A 16,469-nucleotide genomic window follows, 5' to 3' on the forward strand; every position below is an offset into this window, starting at 1 on the left:
ATATATTCAAAACCTCCATGTTGTATTCAAATCGGGGCAAATGTAGTGGCTTTAGTAGCAGTTGATATAAAACGCTAAGCCAATTTTTATGCTCTTTTTTTGCTATAAGCCATAAGCCCTCCATGTTTATGCCGTGCAGTCGCTTTTGATGATTTATTTTCCGATATATCATGTTTGTGAATGTGCAAGAACAGAAAAGAAACATCTGGCAGCGGTGGGATTCGAACCCACGCCATCGAAATGACTGGAGCCTAAATCCAGCGCCTTAGACCACTCGGCCACGCTACCATTGTTAAAGAACAAGCAGAGGTACTACATCATATAAACAAGGACATCTGACATTCTGATTCTACATTCAGCCTACAGAAGGCTGGAAGATCAACGTAAGACCGTAGCTTACTATACTAACCTAGTGGCGGTTACAGATACTGACGTCGATGTGTTTATTTCCTCTCCCTAGTGATATGTTCACTTATTGTCACCGTTTTAGTGTCTGTTCGGTTAGCTTGGCGAGCTACATGAGAACATTTTGCTTTTATTCGTTTTCATTCACCCCACTTACTTATGTGCAACCTCGTGTTAGCGTCGTGTCAAAGTAACAAATTGAGTCACAACATTGGACAATTCATTAAATCAGCTGCACATAAATAAACCAGCTGAAACAGCGAGCAGTTCGCCGTGTTTCATATTGTGTGATACGTCACATGCACGCTACCTGGCGTTAATTAGCGCCTGAAGGTGTTCAGTCGGAAATTTCTGACGACGTTTTCCCTGGAGGCTGATTACTCGGGTAACGGTCCATGATACTCGTTGAACAAGAGCAACCTTTTTTGTCAGTGAGTACATATACACATTGCACATACACGTTAGCATGGCAGTCTCTCCGCACTTAACTCATCCCCGTGGGGGGAGCGGTTGACAGCCACGAGGCGGGGGGCGTGGACCACGGGGCGGCTTTCATATGCTCCTATATGCTCAAAAATGTCCTTTTCTCGCTTATCTGTTGGTCTTAATATATAACATTTATTAATATACATATATTTTACATTCATAATTCAAGATGATTAAATGTAGTAAAATGAATATCCTGTTCCACCCTCATCTATTTCGTGTGTACGTGTTTTGTTTTACCCTTCATATTTATTGAAGGCAAAAAAGAGAGCTTGTTTTTCAAACTTAAACAAGCATAATGTATTATAAGGGATTAAAACATTTTAACATTTTAAAGAAACTAAAAGATAAATGTATTATATTTGGTAAAAGTTGGTCGGGGCCGAAGGAATTACTCATCTTTTCCTGATCTACAGGAACGAATACTTACATGTTCAATTACATGTAAAAGTCCTGAATTTAAATTTAATTCTCTATAATTACTGATAGAATCAAAGTATAAAGATATTTTTTCTTTACAGAGCTATTTTACTATCCATACTGCTTGTTTTTTCTAAGAAGATCTAAAAAATGTTAACTTGAGTGAGGAAAAAAGCAGCAATTTTCGATATAAATTTCCGATGCTCGTGAAAGCATCATCACGGGACATAGGCGTGGCCATTAGAGAACAGTGCTACGTGCTGGAGCCACACGTCACCGTGGTGGACTGGATCAAGAAATACAGTCCCCGGACCTTTAGGATACACTGGAGGAGCAGGACTTCGGAGTGGTTTGGTTTAGTTTGGTCTGGGAGCGGAGTTTACGCACAGCTGCTGCAGTCATCTATGTTTACCTACTAACTAAAAGCGAGCGCCGGAAGAGGAGCGTGGTGAACTGCATACGCTGTCACCGTCTGTCAGGACAAAGTGATCTGTGCTTCCCCTTATAAGGTTTGTTGTTTTTTTTTTTTAAATACGCGAACATAACAATAGATCACAGTAGACAACATTATTGCGTTGGAAGCTATTTGGGCTGCAGCATTTTGTATTACGACATACTACATGCTTGTAGTGGGTAGTAAACATGTCATGGTGCTTCATGCTTCCTTTTTTGGGGAGCGGTGCACCAGCACTCGTGCAGGAATGTGTTTTTTTTTTTTGAGTGTGTGTCTGTCAGCATGCATTTTCACCCTCTTTATGTTACTTTAAAAATGTAAACACAACTGGCTTCAGTTGGGCTTACAGTTGCCGGATAACATACCGTTGCTTTTGCTGAAGCTCAACCATTTACTACCTAAATTCCCGTTATTTAGGAATAGGCACTAAAATGTGTAGATATTTTTGGCCGACTCTGGTTTTATCTATTTAATTCAGATGTCAACATAACATTTTGCAGCCACTTGTAGCATAACAGATGCAATAGCATATCACACGCACAGTTGTGCAACCATGAAGCAGTTGTTATTGTACAGGTACTATCATGGCTGCCACACATCACCTCTTAACTGTCTTTATGTGGCTCAGTTTTCTGCTCATGTCTGTCTCGTGTTTTGTCAACACCACAGGAGCAGACACCATGGAGGACGAACTTATGTTTAGCATGGAGGAGGAGGGGAGTGCCAAGAGACCCCCTGTCCAACGAAGAACACCCCACCAGCGTGCATCCTCTCTCAGTGATGGCCACTGCAGCGATGATGATGATGATGATGACCACATCATCTGCCCTATCCTGCAGGACTCATCCGAAGCAATCTGTCAGTACTTGAAAAATGTGGTTAACACCAGGCAGCTGTCAAACTCACTTCCTAAGAGCAACTTTATGTACAAGGTATGATTTTTTATCTTGCAGCCATGATGCAAACTGTAAAGTAACAGAGCAAAGTCAGCAAAAACATTCAAATAAAGTCTTGGATGATTGTTTAGTGATGTGCAGTGTGAAGTAAAAACACTTTGTGTTAAGTGTGTTGTAGTTGGGTGTGTGTGAGAACAGCCCTTTGCCTAATTAGGAGATTTGTTCTGTGCGTGCCTGCAGAAAAATAAACTGGTGTGAGTGCTATTATATTTGTATGCATGTGTTTTTACTAGAGTACCAGACTGGTTTTCACCTCATGTCACAAGGTTGTGTATAAACACAGCTCTCCCTGCTTCTCCAAGCCAGCAGAAAGCTGGATAATGGCTCCTTTCAGGCCACACTGCTCTTTGTCAGAGCCGCTGAAGAGCAGCCAGCGTTTGCGATGAATGGGTTTTTTTTGGTTTTTTTTCTGTAGTGTTTTTGTTTAATATATCTAGCCAGTCAATGCAATTTCAAATAATGCTGCATAATGTCTTTGTTGTTGAAAGCCATTAATTTTCTTTACCTTTCTAAATAGAAGGAAACTGAAACAGTGGCAGAATCTCGGTCATACAAGGTTTTGTCTGAGAGTGCACGGGTACGTTACGGATCAAATTATATTTTTCTTCTCTCCCTCTTTACCAGTGGCCATCTACAATGCGCCTCCTTTTTCCCACTTCACTCTGTAATTTACTGTCCTACTTCTTCACTGTTGTGGAATTTCTTTTTCTTTTGCAGCAGCATATCTTTCACCAAGTCTCACTGCCCATAACTGTCTTTATTCTTTTTGCTGATGTTATGGCTCCTAAATAGCACATTCTTTTAATTACCTAACCATCAACAAACACCAGGGTTGCTATGTTGTTGTTTTACAAGGCTGCTTTCAAAATGTCATACATTTCAGTGTTTTGGGTCTATAGGGCATCTTTTTTAGCTTTTTTTAGCTTTTTTTTAGCATTTTAGCTCCATATGTGGCTTTGCCATGTCATCCTATCATTTGTGACGACACTGTCATGCTGCTGACGGCACATCAGACCCTGCAGGTGATTAAGGTCGGACATGAGACGTGTCACCTGCTCCTTGTCACTAACAGATGCTCCCAGTGACACAACCCCTCATGTCTCTCTTCGTGTATCTCGTTCAGCCTAAATATAAAAGTATTAAACGCCTACTGGACAGTGACCAGTAGTGTACGAGGGAGACGTGCAGCATAGGATGGCTCAGGCCTTGGGTTACTGGAGCATGTTTTACTATTGACACTTGATTCATGGATACTTTTTAAAAATAGCACAACTGCAGATGCCATAAAAACATTCTATGGTGATCACTGTCATTTTAGGGTAGCTGTATAACACTGCATATTAAGCGTGCCAGTATGCCTTGAAAACTCATTTCACAATCTCTTTGTTGAAAAGTGAGATGTCTATTTAATTTTAATAATTGTTTTTTGTCTTCCTGTTTCTACTTCTACATTTATTTGCTTTCTTCCTTCCTCTTGAATCTTCATTTCTCCCTTATGTGCATGCCTTCACAACAGTTGCAAACTAAACTTGTTCTTTTGATTAGATGCACATGCCTTTATACCGCTTCCTCTGTGTGATCTGGTTTTCTGGTGTTTTTTAAACATATAATTCCATCTAATTAGATGAGTTGTTCTGCATTGTAACAGGAGACTTGGAAACATGCGATTCAAAAAGCCAAAGCAATGCCCGACCCCTGGGCCGAGTTTCATCTGGAGGACATCGAGACTGAACCCTGCATTCGTTACAGGTATGGGCGTCTTATTTTGGTTGGGAGTCAACGGGGTCAGTCGTAGTGGTACAAAGCTGTCTCCAGTATTTTTAAAACCACATACAGGAAAATCAAGTTGAAGCAATATCTCACAGGTGCATCATATTTGATGGCTTTACCAAAAAATTGATAACATTTGATGGCTTTGGTGTTTTCGAGAAATGTTTAGTGGTAACCCCCCTGTAATAACATTGTTTGCTATTTTGAGAGGTGGAAATTTGAACAAAACCTACATTAATTGACTTGATGGTATATTATGACATTGTAAACTTGACATACTATGACTTTAAAATTGATATAGTGTATGCGTCAGCAAACACTAGCCTTTTTACACAACATTCATTGCAACATTGGCAACATTCATTTAAAGTTTTTATTCGTTACCAGTCAGTGTCAAATATAACTGCACAGCTGTGTCATAATCCTCTGTTTGTTTATTATATGTGTACCCACCTCAGCTGACGCATAGTTAATATTAAAATATTTCTAAGAACATCTTGAAAGTATAACAACGCAGCACTTTTTTGCATTGGTTTAAACCTGCCTTGTTCTGTAGAGAAGTGGAGACGTGCATGTACTGTTGGGATGTGATATCTCAGTCAGTGGTGTTAATCTTAACTGTTGACAAACATTACCGCCCCTTCACTGGACACATGATGTGCTGACATCCTTTGCTCCATCCAGCTCTGGTTATTATCTCTGAATGTGGGTGGGATACTGAGTGCACACCCAGATACTACAGCCATTTAAGCCAATATTGCCACATAAACCTGCGCAGACTTCCCAAACAAGACACACAACTAAACGGGCGTGGGCAAGAACAGAGTGGTGTATTTGTGTTAACCCTGTTACATAACACTTGGGTTATGGACTTGGCTACAGTGAGAGAAAGGATTTTCAGGAGCTGGGATTTGCCTTCTTGTTCCCTTTTCATGTGCTAATTTTACCCACATGTGACCTTGCTCCTCCTTCCCTCTCGTATCCTGCCCCCGTAGTGTGAACTTGATGGAATGAAAGTCATGGTACACAGAGTTCCCTGTCTCAAACGACTTGTTGGCAGAAAAGAAAATCTAGTTTTGGATAGGGAATGGAGCACTCTTCTTATGAGGGGAGAGAGAGAGAGCTCTGACGCTGGCCTTCTAAAAGGCACTCAAGTTTCAGCTGTGAAGGCTTGCAGCTGCAGTATTCATTAACTAAAAACACACAGTCCCTGCAAAGCCATACAGACACACTGACCTAGACATGCAGTGTTGCGTGTATAGTACACTTAATTTGCACAGTGACTGTAAACATACTAGATTAATTCTCTCAACACTTAACTTTAAACCTAAAGGAAATGGTTTGGAGAGAGGAAACACTGTTTAAAAAAAACACACCACTGTTCTGGTTTATTTTTCTTTCCTTGTTGTTGTTCCGTACAAAGGAAACTAGATGCTATATGTGCCTCTGTGATAAGAATCACTCATGGTTTGCTGACAGGAAAACTTCCTACGGGAGAGACTAACCAGTCCCTCCAGGAGTTCACAAAATGTTTTTGTGTGTGGTGCTGCCTAAAATGCCTGAATGGGAGATCTGGGTAATTCCCATCCCCCCTCACCCGCCACTCTCCTCCCCATTCCCCCCGGCTATTTGCCCCAGTGATCCTTGGCTTGACCTGTCTTGACCTGGCTCAGACCTTTAAATAACTTACTAGTTCTACTACTACTATTTTTGTTGTTATCACTCCTGCTTCTGCTGCTGCTACAAATGAACTAAAACTAAGTTTAAAAAAAAAAAACATTTTAAAAGCATTTAAACATTTAAAAGTTAAATTTAAAAGTTTTATGTTGATGTGCTGCCTTTCTAGATATTGCAACAATAGAGGCCTTAAAAAGGCAGCCAGCTCAGTGTTGTGGATAATCCAGTGTGAATGATTTGTATTGCAACAGGTTAAAAACAAAATCACGTGACGTTTTCCTCCTGCAGAGCAGAGTCACAGGGTCTGCTATCTGATGAAAAAACAGTCCACAGATGTCGGGCAGCCCATCAATTCAAAAAAAAGAGACACACTATCACAAAACTGCAGCAGATTATATTTTAATAGTTAAACCATTAACGGAGAAGAACGGCAACAATAAGTCGAAATTAGATTGACATGAATAGAAAACAACAATTCTTATAGTTTAAACCTTCAAGTATGTTTAAAAGCAAAAATATTCACTGTTTTCTAATTCTTTGCAGGTACAATGCTGTCAAAGGAGAATGGGCTGAAGACAAGGTCCACATCAAGATGGGTGCCATGGTATTACTAATCTGTTTTGACATTATTTAAAAAACACATGTGCACACAAAAGTGTATTAGTATCTTATCTGTTTGATTTATGTCCCCTGCCTGGTTTCTCACAGCCATTTGGGAAAGGGGCCATGAGGGAGTGCTTCAGAACGTAAGTACACTTATTTGTCTATGTCCAGCTATTCTCATCCAATGGTTGTTGCTGTTGTTGTCTTGGTAGTATGTAGTATGGTAGTATGGTTCTCTTAGATTGTTGCCGACACGCTGTGCAGGCCCACGTTCCTCGCATTCCTTGCTCTGGCTCAGGGGGATAGCCATTGATTTCAGTAATTTCAGTTCCAAACATAGTAATGAGAATGTCACTCTGATCCAGCTCTAAAATGTTTTATGATGGCACACCGGCTTTAATTTGAACCTTTTTCCCCTAGTATTGATAGCTTGTTCTCTGCTTAAAAAAGCTTTTAGGTATACGACATTATCAGTGCTCCACCCTGTCTGGACTTCTGCATGACCTCAAATGATCAATGTAAAAAAGGACAACAGTTAATGTTTAATCCTTAGTTTAGTGGATTCATTGTAAAATAGGATCATCTACCATCCCCCAACAAACAAACACACTGGCAGTTTGCTGTTGCAGTTTACCAAACACAAATTCCTCTCTGATCAAGCCCTATGCATAACAATACATCTGTCACCAATACAAGCCCAACAAGTTAGGTCCGAAAACCAGAAAAAAGGTGTGTTGAACTATCTCTGTTTAAGCATAAGAAAGAGCAAGAAGATTGTATTTTGACCTCTAGGCTGTTGGTAAACAGACCAGTGATCCTACATGACCAGCCAGTCGCACAAGTTCGTCAAGATCCACATGTTCATTTTTGACAGAACTTTTATGTTGACTGGGTTTGAACGGAAAGGAGGCTGTCTGCTTTATTTTAAGGGTTTTGTTAACAATAAATAAATGAACTATGTACTAATTAAAACTATTTTTACAACTATAAACTATACATACATCAAAAAATACATTGATATACTTACAAATAAATCAATAAATTGTCATTTTTACTAAGTTTTACTACACACAGACATCACTAGATGCACTATGAATAGTACAATTACATTGCTGCTCAATTCTATAATACTGTGTCTTTTTCTGTCTGTGCAGGAAGAAGTTGTCTAATTTCTCACACAGCAGCAACTGGAAATCAGCATCTAACTATGTAGCCAAGCGTTACATGGAGACGGTGGACAGAAACGTTTACTTTGAGGACGTAAGGCTGCAAATGGAGGCCAAGCTCTGGGGAGAGGAATACAACCGCCACCGACCTCCCAAACAGGTATGAGAGAAACAGACATTATGGTGAAAATCAGTGATAATCCCTCGAAATCACCTCGAGTGCATGGTAGCACAATCCTGTTATGGATGTTTTTTGTTTTTTTTGATAATGGAGGCTATTTTAATTTACATTTTGGGCTAGCTAATGATACCTAGCTAATTTCTAATCAATTTGATGATTATTTTTAATGAATTAATTAACCATTTGCTCTATGAAATTTCAAGCAATGTGAGGAAACATATCACAGTTTGGGCAGAGCCAAAGGTGATTTCTTTTATTCTCTAACCAATAGTTCAAATTAAAAAGGTAATCAGTTAAAAATTATGTATACATGATACATACTATACATTCTTTGTGACAAAACAGTACAATTTGATGTACTTGTTCTTTTGCCCCAAATATTTCATCTTATTCAACTACTATAAGCAGCTTTTTATAATCCAGATAGCTGCTGCATGAAACTTGATATCAGTCGACCCAGGGTGCCACATTACATTTCACTACACGTACTCCATTCCAAAACCATTTTCTGTGATTTTTATTTTAATAGAGAAATTAATAGACAACGCAATGAAGATTTGTGTGTGCGACTGTGAGAATTTTGTTCACTCCTTCATAATCCAAGACATACATAAAACCCTCAGGTGGACATTATGCAAATGTGTGTGCTGGAGATGATAGACAGACCAGGTAAACCCCTCTTCCATTTGGAGCATTACATCGAGGGCAAGTACATTAAATACAACTCCAACTCGGGCTTTGTGAAGGACGACAACATCCGACTCACTCCGCAGGTAAGTGTGGTCATTCTGGGATCATTATTTGTGTAAAACAATTGTCAACAATTGTCGTCTGATTCCCTTTTGTGTCCATCAGGCCTTTAGCCATTTCACCTTTGAGCGGTCAGGACACCAGCTGATCGTGGTGGACATCCAGGGAGTCGGAGATCTCTACACTGACCCTCAGATCCACACAGAGAAGGGGACTGACTTTGGAGATGGAAATCTAGGTACAGTAGAAGAACAACAAGCAAACAAAGATAATTGTCTGAAGTTTTATTGGACATTATTAAAGGAGCACCACCCCGATCGTATCTGTGTTCCAGGTGTGCGAGGCATGGCGCTGTTCTTCCACTCTCACCTGTGTAACAAGATCTGTAAGAGTATGGGCCTGACACCTTTTGACCTCTCCCCTGCTGAGAAGTCCCAGCTGGACTGCACCAACAAACTGCTTGTAATTTTAACTTTTTGGAGTATCAGCTAGGGTCAGAAATTAGCGGGTCAGGGTAAAAATCCCCTTGAGAGTTCATAAAATAAAAATAGCAATAAATTAAATGAGGAAATAACAATAACATTTCTTGCCAATCACTTTGTTTAAAGTTACCATATTTAGGCATAAATATGTGTTGTTCACTGCTTTGGGAGTTTATTTCCAGTGACAAAATGTGTTTTTTTTTATCAGAAAACAAGAGAGTATGCTGCCTAACACACCAGAGAGGACAGAAGGGCAAAGGCTCCTGTCTGCTACCATGACTCATGATTTTAAATAAAACCTAACAGAATCTCAATTCCATTAAATATAGGTATAAAATTGCACTCTAGTCCTAAAGCTAGATAAAGGGGACAAATACCAGTGTTCCTTAATATACTGTTAAAAACTGTAATCTGTACGTGACAAAAGTATGTGCCTTCAGTAGCTGCTGTGATGGCCTGGGCAATGCTCTGGAGTATTCATGAGCATTTATATTAGACATGTAGTTTAGTATTGATATTAGGCCTTTAGTTTACTTTTTACATGTTATTCAAGGGCCCCTAGTGACCCTAGCTAAAGGCTGGACTATAACACACCTTGCTCTTGGTGTGATCTTTGTTGGTCGAGCACTCCAGGGGAGGGAAACAATGGTGTTGAATGCTCTCGATTTGCATACGGTCTGCCTGACAGTCAACCGGTGGAGTCCAAATTCTTGCGCAACAATTTCCAGCTTGATGTGCACAAACAACTCTTCTCCTACGGCCTTCAGAGATCTGTAACTGCTCTTCTACTGCTCTAATAATAAGTTACTATCCTTTTTTTAGACTTTAGTTGATAGATGTCTGATATGTTCTAAAAAATATACAAAATGCCTCTTTTTATTCTCCTTTGAAGTAGAAGAAGTAGAAGTGTAGCATTTAAAAACCCTTTTACAAACCTATGTTGTTGAAATTAGATTTTTAAAGGCCTTTATTTCGTATCCTAATATAGAAAAAGACTCCTGACTCGTGCCTCTATTTTCGTCGTAAACTGAGGTTGACCTTTACTGTGTATGTTTGCCACACAGAATTTTTGACGACTGATGGAGCCCAAACTGGTGGAACTTTGACCACGTTTTAGGTTATAATTATGCAGAAACAAAGACAATTTTAGACGGATCAAAATCATCTAAGCACCACATTATATCCTGCTTGTTCTGCAATCTAATGCTCATTGCTACAGTTTTTGTTTTATTTTAGAAGTCAGCCCAGACGGTGCTGAGGGGTTGTGAGGAGCCATGCGGTTCTCCTCGTGTTCGTACTCTGTCAGCAAGCCGGGCCCCACCTCTTTTATCCCGTCTGTCTGAGACTTCATCTGCAGATGAAAGCATGAGCGACATGGAGTCGATCCCCTGCTCCCCTCTAGCTGCACCTGCTTCTATGGGCAAGTCACCCATCAGTACGTACATAAGCACTTCATTACATCATCTATCACTTTACGCATCTCGCGGTATTTTTTTTCTAGCTAAGCATTGGTGTTTGAGAATAAATTGTTTTTTATTGTTTCTACATTTTACAGACTTGTCCTTTACTGGAATGTATGAACATGAGAAACTCAACAACAACAACAACAACACAGGAGAACACAAGGTGGGCAATATCTGCCTAAATGTGACTTCAGAAGGGACAGAATAATCGAATTTGACAAATATTATTACATAACCACATTTTTGCAGTGGAGTAGGCACATTTCAGGTCTATGTTGAACAGAACATCTTTAGGACCACAACAACTCTACAAGAGATAGAAGGCTGTTTTCGGATGAAAAGTCTAAACTACATGAAAAACTATGTGCTTTTGGTCTGACTCCCAAGACTGCAGTAATGCAGTACAGCTGTACTACATTGTCGTTTGATTTTCATCTGTAGGATTCTGAAAGTGGCGGGGACAGCGGCTATCCCAGCGAGAGGAGAAGTGAAGGTGATCCAAATGACCATGTGGATGGGGTAAAGACTTAATTTGTCCTTCGTTTGATATAATTTGGCCCAAATATGTTTCAGGACTAATTTTCCATCAGATAGTAAATGAGAGTCTTTAGTTACAGATATAACCAAGTCATACACCACTGCCTCTGTTCAGCTTCTTTTTAAAGAAACAATGACTAAGAAATGCATTTCTATATATTAAGTTACAGAAATATATTAGATATATTAACAGTATTTATGTGTTTTTAGTGTCCAAATTACATTTAGAATTGGTAATACATTTCTGAACTGAGTTGTTTAATAATTTTGCTCACATTTTAATAATATGCCAGGCACATTATCTGAAACACAGCCATTTTAAACGTTTATTCAGCCCTGACATGTTGCACTTTACTTTATGCTGTACATTGTTGAGTCTTGTTTGCCCTTCGGTCCTTTGAAAAGCTGTTAATGTTTCAGAATTGACAGTAGATTTTATAATGCATGTTGTATCATCACATAGGCCCATCATCGCTACCACAGAAATTATTCTGAGTCGGATGAGGACAGTGTCAGACGGGTAAACGAACTTAGCGACCACAGTGTGTAAACATCCTCCTCACCTCGATCATTATCAAATAACCCTACTCTGACTTCCATCATCCCTGCCTTCTTTCACCTTGTCTTTTTCTCCAGTTTTCTCTTCATTTGCCATTTCACTAACGAAAAAAGTCCTTCACCTTTCTCCTGATAAAGTGCCTCCTGCTTTTTGTGTTCCCTCATTAGAGGAAGATGGTAGCTCCTCCAAGAGTCTCTGCAAACTTAAATTCATACACTCCTGATGATAAATGGGTGATTACTTGCATGGGGGCTCCTAAGCCAGGCATTTCTTTGTGCTGTGCCGTCGTTTGGCTATGAAGCTTTACTTTGCTGAAAACGTATCAAGCATGATTCTTTAGTTAAGTTAAAAAATATTGTAGTTGACTGAATTATTTGCCGTTGTTTCCACGTGCACTCTTCCTTTATTTTCACTTGAGTGAATGAAAACAGTCTGACAAATACAAAAATGCAAGGAAACTAAAATTGACATTTGGAACTGAAACACCATCTATCTCTGTTTTACAAACTCCACTATCTTGCTATTGTCCATAATCATTGTTTGTGTTTTGTATGTGCCATTGCTTATATTACCATGCTTTACATGGTTTTGCATTCAGTGAGTGACAGACTAACAGGGGTGTACTCCTCCAGCCCTTAGCTCAAGGTTCAAAGCTATCATTTAAATTCAAAACAGACTTTCTGGATGGGTACACTCCTGATAGGAGAGTTTGCATTTGAATTACCTTCGTCATAATTTTTTTTTCTGATCAATGTGGTGAAGGACAGATGGCAACATTCTCCTTTTTCCCCTTGTCTTCCTGTATCTTCTCTGTTTCCTCTCAGCTGACAGAAGAGAAGTGGAGCTTCTTCCATTCATCTCGTGCTCACGTCCACCGACCTTCCTGCGTAGCCACTGAAGTGGAGCGACTCAATACTCTGCTGCAGAAGAAGATTGGCCAGTCAGTCCTCGGAAAGGTAAGAGAACACATCACTTAATAATAAAGATAGTGGATATGTTGCAAGATGCAAGAACAATAATATTTTCACCAACATAATAAAATCGTTTCTGTCTTGACTGTCAAAACACTTTTTCTAGCTGCACAAGGAAAGGAAAATAGCACCTGCAGAAGTCTCGCTCGTTCTTGTTTAGTTCTCCATTCTTTAACCAAAGTTAGGGTTTGGGTGTGAACATTATTCTAGACTCTATATAAACAAATTGTGATGACATTTCACATCTCTAGTGCAAATGAGATACTTTGATATACAGGACAAAACAAAGTGGCTGGTATTACACCACTGAAAGGTCACTGACACATATTCTTCTTTTTATATAAAATATGCTTTTCATTTTCATGTGCTATGTGCTGTTGACAAGCCTTCTTCCATGTGTGCAAACAAAATTATCTTGATGGGAGTGAAAGGCAGCAGTTGATCACAAGACCAATCATTAAACAGTACTGACTGTTTGTATTTATCTGCTACACAAACAAGCCCAGACAGGAATAGAATTAGCCAAACCTCCATCCATCCATCCATCATATGCAACTGCTTTTTCTGTGTAGGGTCACAGAGGGCTAGAGCTTATACCAGCTGTCATAGGGTAAGAGGCGGGGTACACCCCGGTCAGGACTCCAGTCTATCTCAGAGAGACATACACAGACAGACAACCATTCACATTCACACATAGTGGCAATTTGGATTCACCCATTAACCTAACATGTATGTCTTTGGACTGTGGGAGAAAACTGGAGTAGTCGGAGGATTAGCCAAGCCTATGTTGAATATATTTTCTGGATCTCCTTTCTCCTGCTCAGGTCCACCTGGCGATGGTGCGGTATCATGAAGCGGGTCGTTTCTGTGAAAAGGATGAGCAGTGGGATCAGGACTCTGCCATGTTCCACCTGGAGCGAGCTGCCCTGTGTGGAGAGCTTGAGGCTATTGTTGCCTTGGGACAGTGTTGTTTACAGTTGCCTCATCACATACTGCCAGACATGGAGTTGGAGGTAACATGCACCGTATAATTTGCATTTAAGCCTTCTCCTGATTTGATTTTGGTTTTGTATGCAAATCCTGATGAATTTGTGTTGTTTGCAGGATAATGCAGGAAACAGAATGAAAGGCTTCAAGTATCTGCTGCAGGCTGCAGAGGCTGGTGACAGATCTTCTATGATCATAGTAGCCAGAGCCTTTGATACTGGGATTAATCTGCCAGCTGGAAGGTTAGTTAAAGCAGTTAAACCTGTTTGAGGTGCATTATATCCAATGCCAATGTTAATGCTGCCCACTGGCGAGATTAGGGTGGTGATGTATCAGATAGTACTGTGTAATGTTTTTTTGGTGGTTTTGTTTTGTTTAACAGATTTGTCTTGCTTTTTCCTTTCACTTATCTAGAAAACCGAACTGGGAGGAAGCGATTCACTGGTTCGACAGTGCATTGAACATGACAGACTACGACGAGGGGGGCGAGTTCGATGGAATGCAGGATGAGCCTCGCTACCTGCTGCTGGCCAGAGAGGCTGAGATGTTCCAGGAGGGGGGTTATGGCCTCACAGCAGACCCTCAGAGAGCAGGTTTGACAACACACATCACTTTGATAATGACACATAGGTTTAAAAAGCGTTTAATTTCAAGAAATCTCACACTGAATTTATTCTTTTTTTTTTGTATTACACACTTAGACTAGACTGGATATCCATCAGTAATTATAGTATATGTTCTGTGAATTTTCATATTTCAGTATAGAATTCTTTAAAAGTAGTATAAAGAGAATGGACAATAATAATTTATTAATATTATTTTGTAGCACAAGGCTGGTATTGGTTTTGTGCAATTAATCAAAGTTGGATTTCAAATATGATTATGGCTTCCAAATGATTATTAAAACAAAATAATAATAAAATAATCAAGAAAACATACTTCATGTTATAAACACACTCCTGTTCTTTACAGCGCTTTCGCCCCTCACTACAATCTCAAACTCTCTCTCAGCCAGGGTGCAGCATGATTAGTTCAGCCAAAGATTCAACACAATATGGTTTAAGCCTTTTAACAAGCTGTGACACAGTCAGGCAGTTTTGTAATGACAGAGCCAAAAGAGCGAAACTGAAAAGATTTACAACAGACAATTCTTTAGACATTCTTTAGGTCAGTGGTCAGTGGCAGGCTCCAGTGAATTTGATGGGTGTTCTTTTCAGTTTCAGTATTTGAGGCTGTAGTAGTAGTAGTAGTAAGTATTCAATGACACTATTTGTGGGATTTACTTGAAATGGAGCTCTATGCCATTTAGAAATAAAATATATATCAAACTTTACAAACTCAGATAATATTTAATAGGATGAATTTGTTGTTTGTGTGCACAAAATTATCTCCAGAATTATCTCTTGGTTATTCCTGCCTCCTTCCTCATCTCTTATATCCTCCCTTCCTCCCTGCAGGTGATCTGTTTACAGAAGCAGCAGAAGCTGCCATGGCAGCTATGAAAGGCAGGTTGGCTAACCAGTACTACATGAAAGCCGAAGAGGCTTGGGCGCAAATGGAGGAGTAATTCTGCATAGACTTGTATCCCAAAAAAAAAAGAAGAAAAAGAAAAGGCAATGAGAGTTAATGTGTCGGACTGATAGTCAGGCTGTTTTTTACAGATTCAGAATATAACCTGAAATTTTACTGTTTACAATTTATTTACAGAATGTTTTGCTCTTACTGCCGTGTGTGTGTGCTCAGCCTTTTTCAAACAGGCTTGCATCTCCAACTTTCTTTTCTTCTTTGTCTTTGTTTATCATCCTGACTCCTCTTTAATTTACTATTTTTAACAAAGTAAATATTGTTGTATAAAAAAGAAGGATCAAAAGAAGAATCCAAAATTTAAAAATTGTTTACTTACTTTTGCCCTAAAAATCAATTCACTTATGTCGGAAAAATGTCTGTAAAATGCATGACTGATACAAATGTAAAATAAAGTTTGCGTTACTTTTATGAGTAAACATTGTCATTGGTCATTTCAGATTTTGTTTTTCTCTTTAGTTGACGGGAAGAGAGGAGAAATGAAAACACGAATCAAGTCTGGTGACTTTAAGCATCACAGTGTAAAATGAAGTATAGAAAGAATATGCTACCCTACACAAATACTTCTAATGTGCTTTAGATTACTTTAAATAAAGTCCGATTTTCTTATTTTTTATTTATTTGTCCTTCTACAGAAGGACACTGTAGAATCTACAGCATAAATCCAAAACCTAATGGCCCAGTGGCCTAATACAAAATATACAATTAACAACTTTTGTAGTAGTAAATAATGTAGATTATAATGATATAGATTATGTGCTAAATAATAGTTAACTGGTAATTCTTTTTTTTTTTTTATTTGTCATTTATTAACCATACTTCAGTACCACAAGATGTAAGACATATTATGTAATGCTGCTTTACATCCGCATAACGGTAGCGTGGCCGAGCGGTCTAAGGCGCTGGATTAAGGCTCCAGTCTCTTCGGGGGCGTGGGTTCGAATCCCACCGCTGCCATTACTTTTTCATATATTGTTTTTAAGATTAGGCAGATAATAATTATGTCAATATTCACACA

General features: G+C 39.2%; 1 protein-coding gene and 2 non-coding genes across 9 annotated transcripts; 2 read left to right on the forward strand and 1 right to left on the reverse strand.

Annotated features, from left to right (window-relative positions):
* Nucleotides 1-206: 206 nt before the first annotated feature.
* On the reverse strand, nucleotides 207-288 carry trnal-uag (transfer RNA leucine (anticodon UAG)). Its single transcript has one exon. It is a non-coding gene; the product is annotated as a tRNA-Leu (tRNA).
* A 1,260-nt stretch (nucleotides 289-1,548) lies between these two features.
* Nucleotides 1,549-15,870, forward strand: eef2k (eukaryotic elongation factor 2 kinase). Of its 7 annotated transcripts, none has more exons than XM_067487768.1 (20): nucleotides 1,549-1,820; nucleotides 2,435-2,697; nucleotides 3,239-3,298; nucleotides 4,370-4,470; nucleotides 6,712-6,772; nucleotides 6,877-6,914; nucleotides 7,926-8,097; nucleotides 8,742-8,891; nucleotides 8,974-9,106; nucleotides 9,203-9,330; nucleotides 10,587-10,770; nucleotides 10,906-10,976; nucleotides 11,255-11,332; nucleotides 11,814-11,870; nucleotides 12,077-12,142; nucleotides 12,734-12,865; nucleotides 13,705-13,893; nucleotides 13,985-14,109; nucleotides 14,282-14,460; nucleotides 15,325-15,870. In XM_067487768.1, exons 2-20 carry the CDS (start codon nucleotides 2,446-2,448, stop codon nucleotides 15,432-15,434), a joined length of 2,286 nt encoding a protein of 761 aa, XP_067343869.1. In that variant the 5' UTR covers nucleotides 1,549-1,820; nucleotides 2,435-2,445; the 3' UTR covers nucleotides 15,435-15,870. The 7 variants fall into 7 exon arrangements, with proteins under 7 accessions (XP_067343869.1, XP_067343868.1, XP_067343870.1 ...); XM_067487767.1 differs by having other exon boundaries at nucleotides 1,550-1,820; nucleotides 10,587-10,785; XM_067487769.1 differs by lacking the exon at nucleotides 11,814-11,870 and having other exon boundaries at nucleotides 1,550-1,820; nucleotides 10,587-10,785.
* Nucleotides 15,871-16,326: 456 nt separating this feature from the next.
* trnal-aag (transfer RNA leucine (anticodon AAG)) lies at nucleotides 16,327-16,408 on the forward strand. The gene has a single exon. It is a non-coding gene; the product is annotated as a tRNA-Leu (tRNA).
* The last annotated feature ends 61 nt before the right edge of the window (nucleotides 16,409-16,469 follow it).

This window comes from Channa argus, chromosome 20 (assembly GCF_033026475.1).
Source record: "Channa argus isolate prfri chromosome 20, Channa argus male v1.0, whole genome shotgun sequence".
Taxonomy (NCBI): Eukaryota; Metazoa; Chordata; class Actinopteri; order Anabantiformes; family Channidae; genus Channa; species Channa argus.

Coding starts and splice junctions, on each gene's coding strand:
- eef2k (XM_067487767.1), top strand. CDS start 2,446: ATGGAGGACGAACTTATGTTTAGCATGGAGGAGGAGGGGAGTGCCAAG. Junction 11,333..11,813: donor CAAATGACCATGTGGATGGG/GTAAAGACTTAA, acceptor ATCATCACATAG/GCCCATCATCGCTACCACAG. Junction 11,871..12,076: donor ATGAGGACAGTGTCAGACGG/GTAAACGAACTT, acceptor TTCCCTCATTAG/AGGAAGATGGTAGCTCCTCC.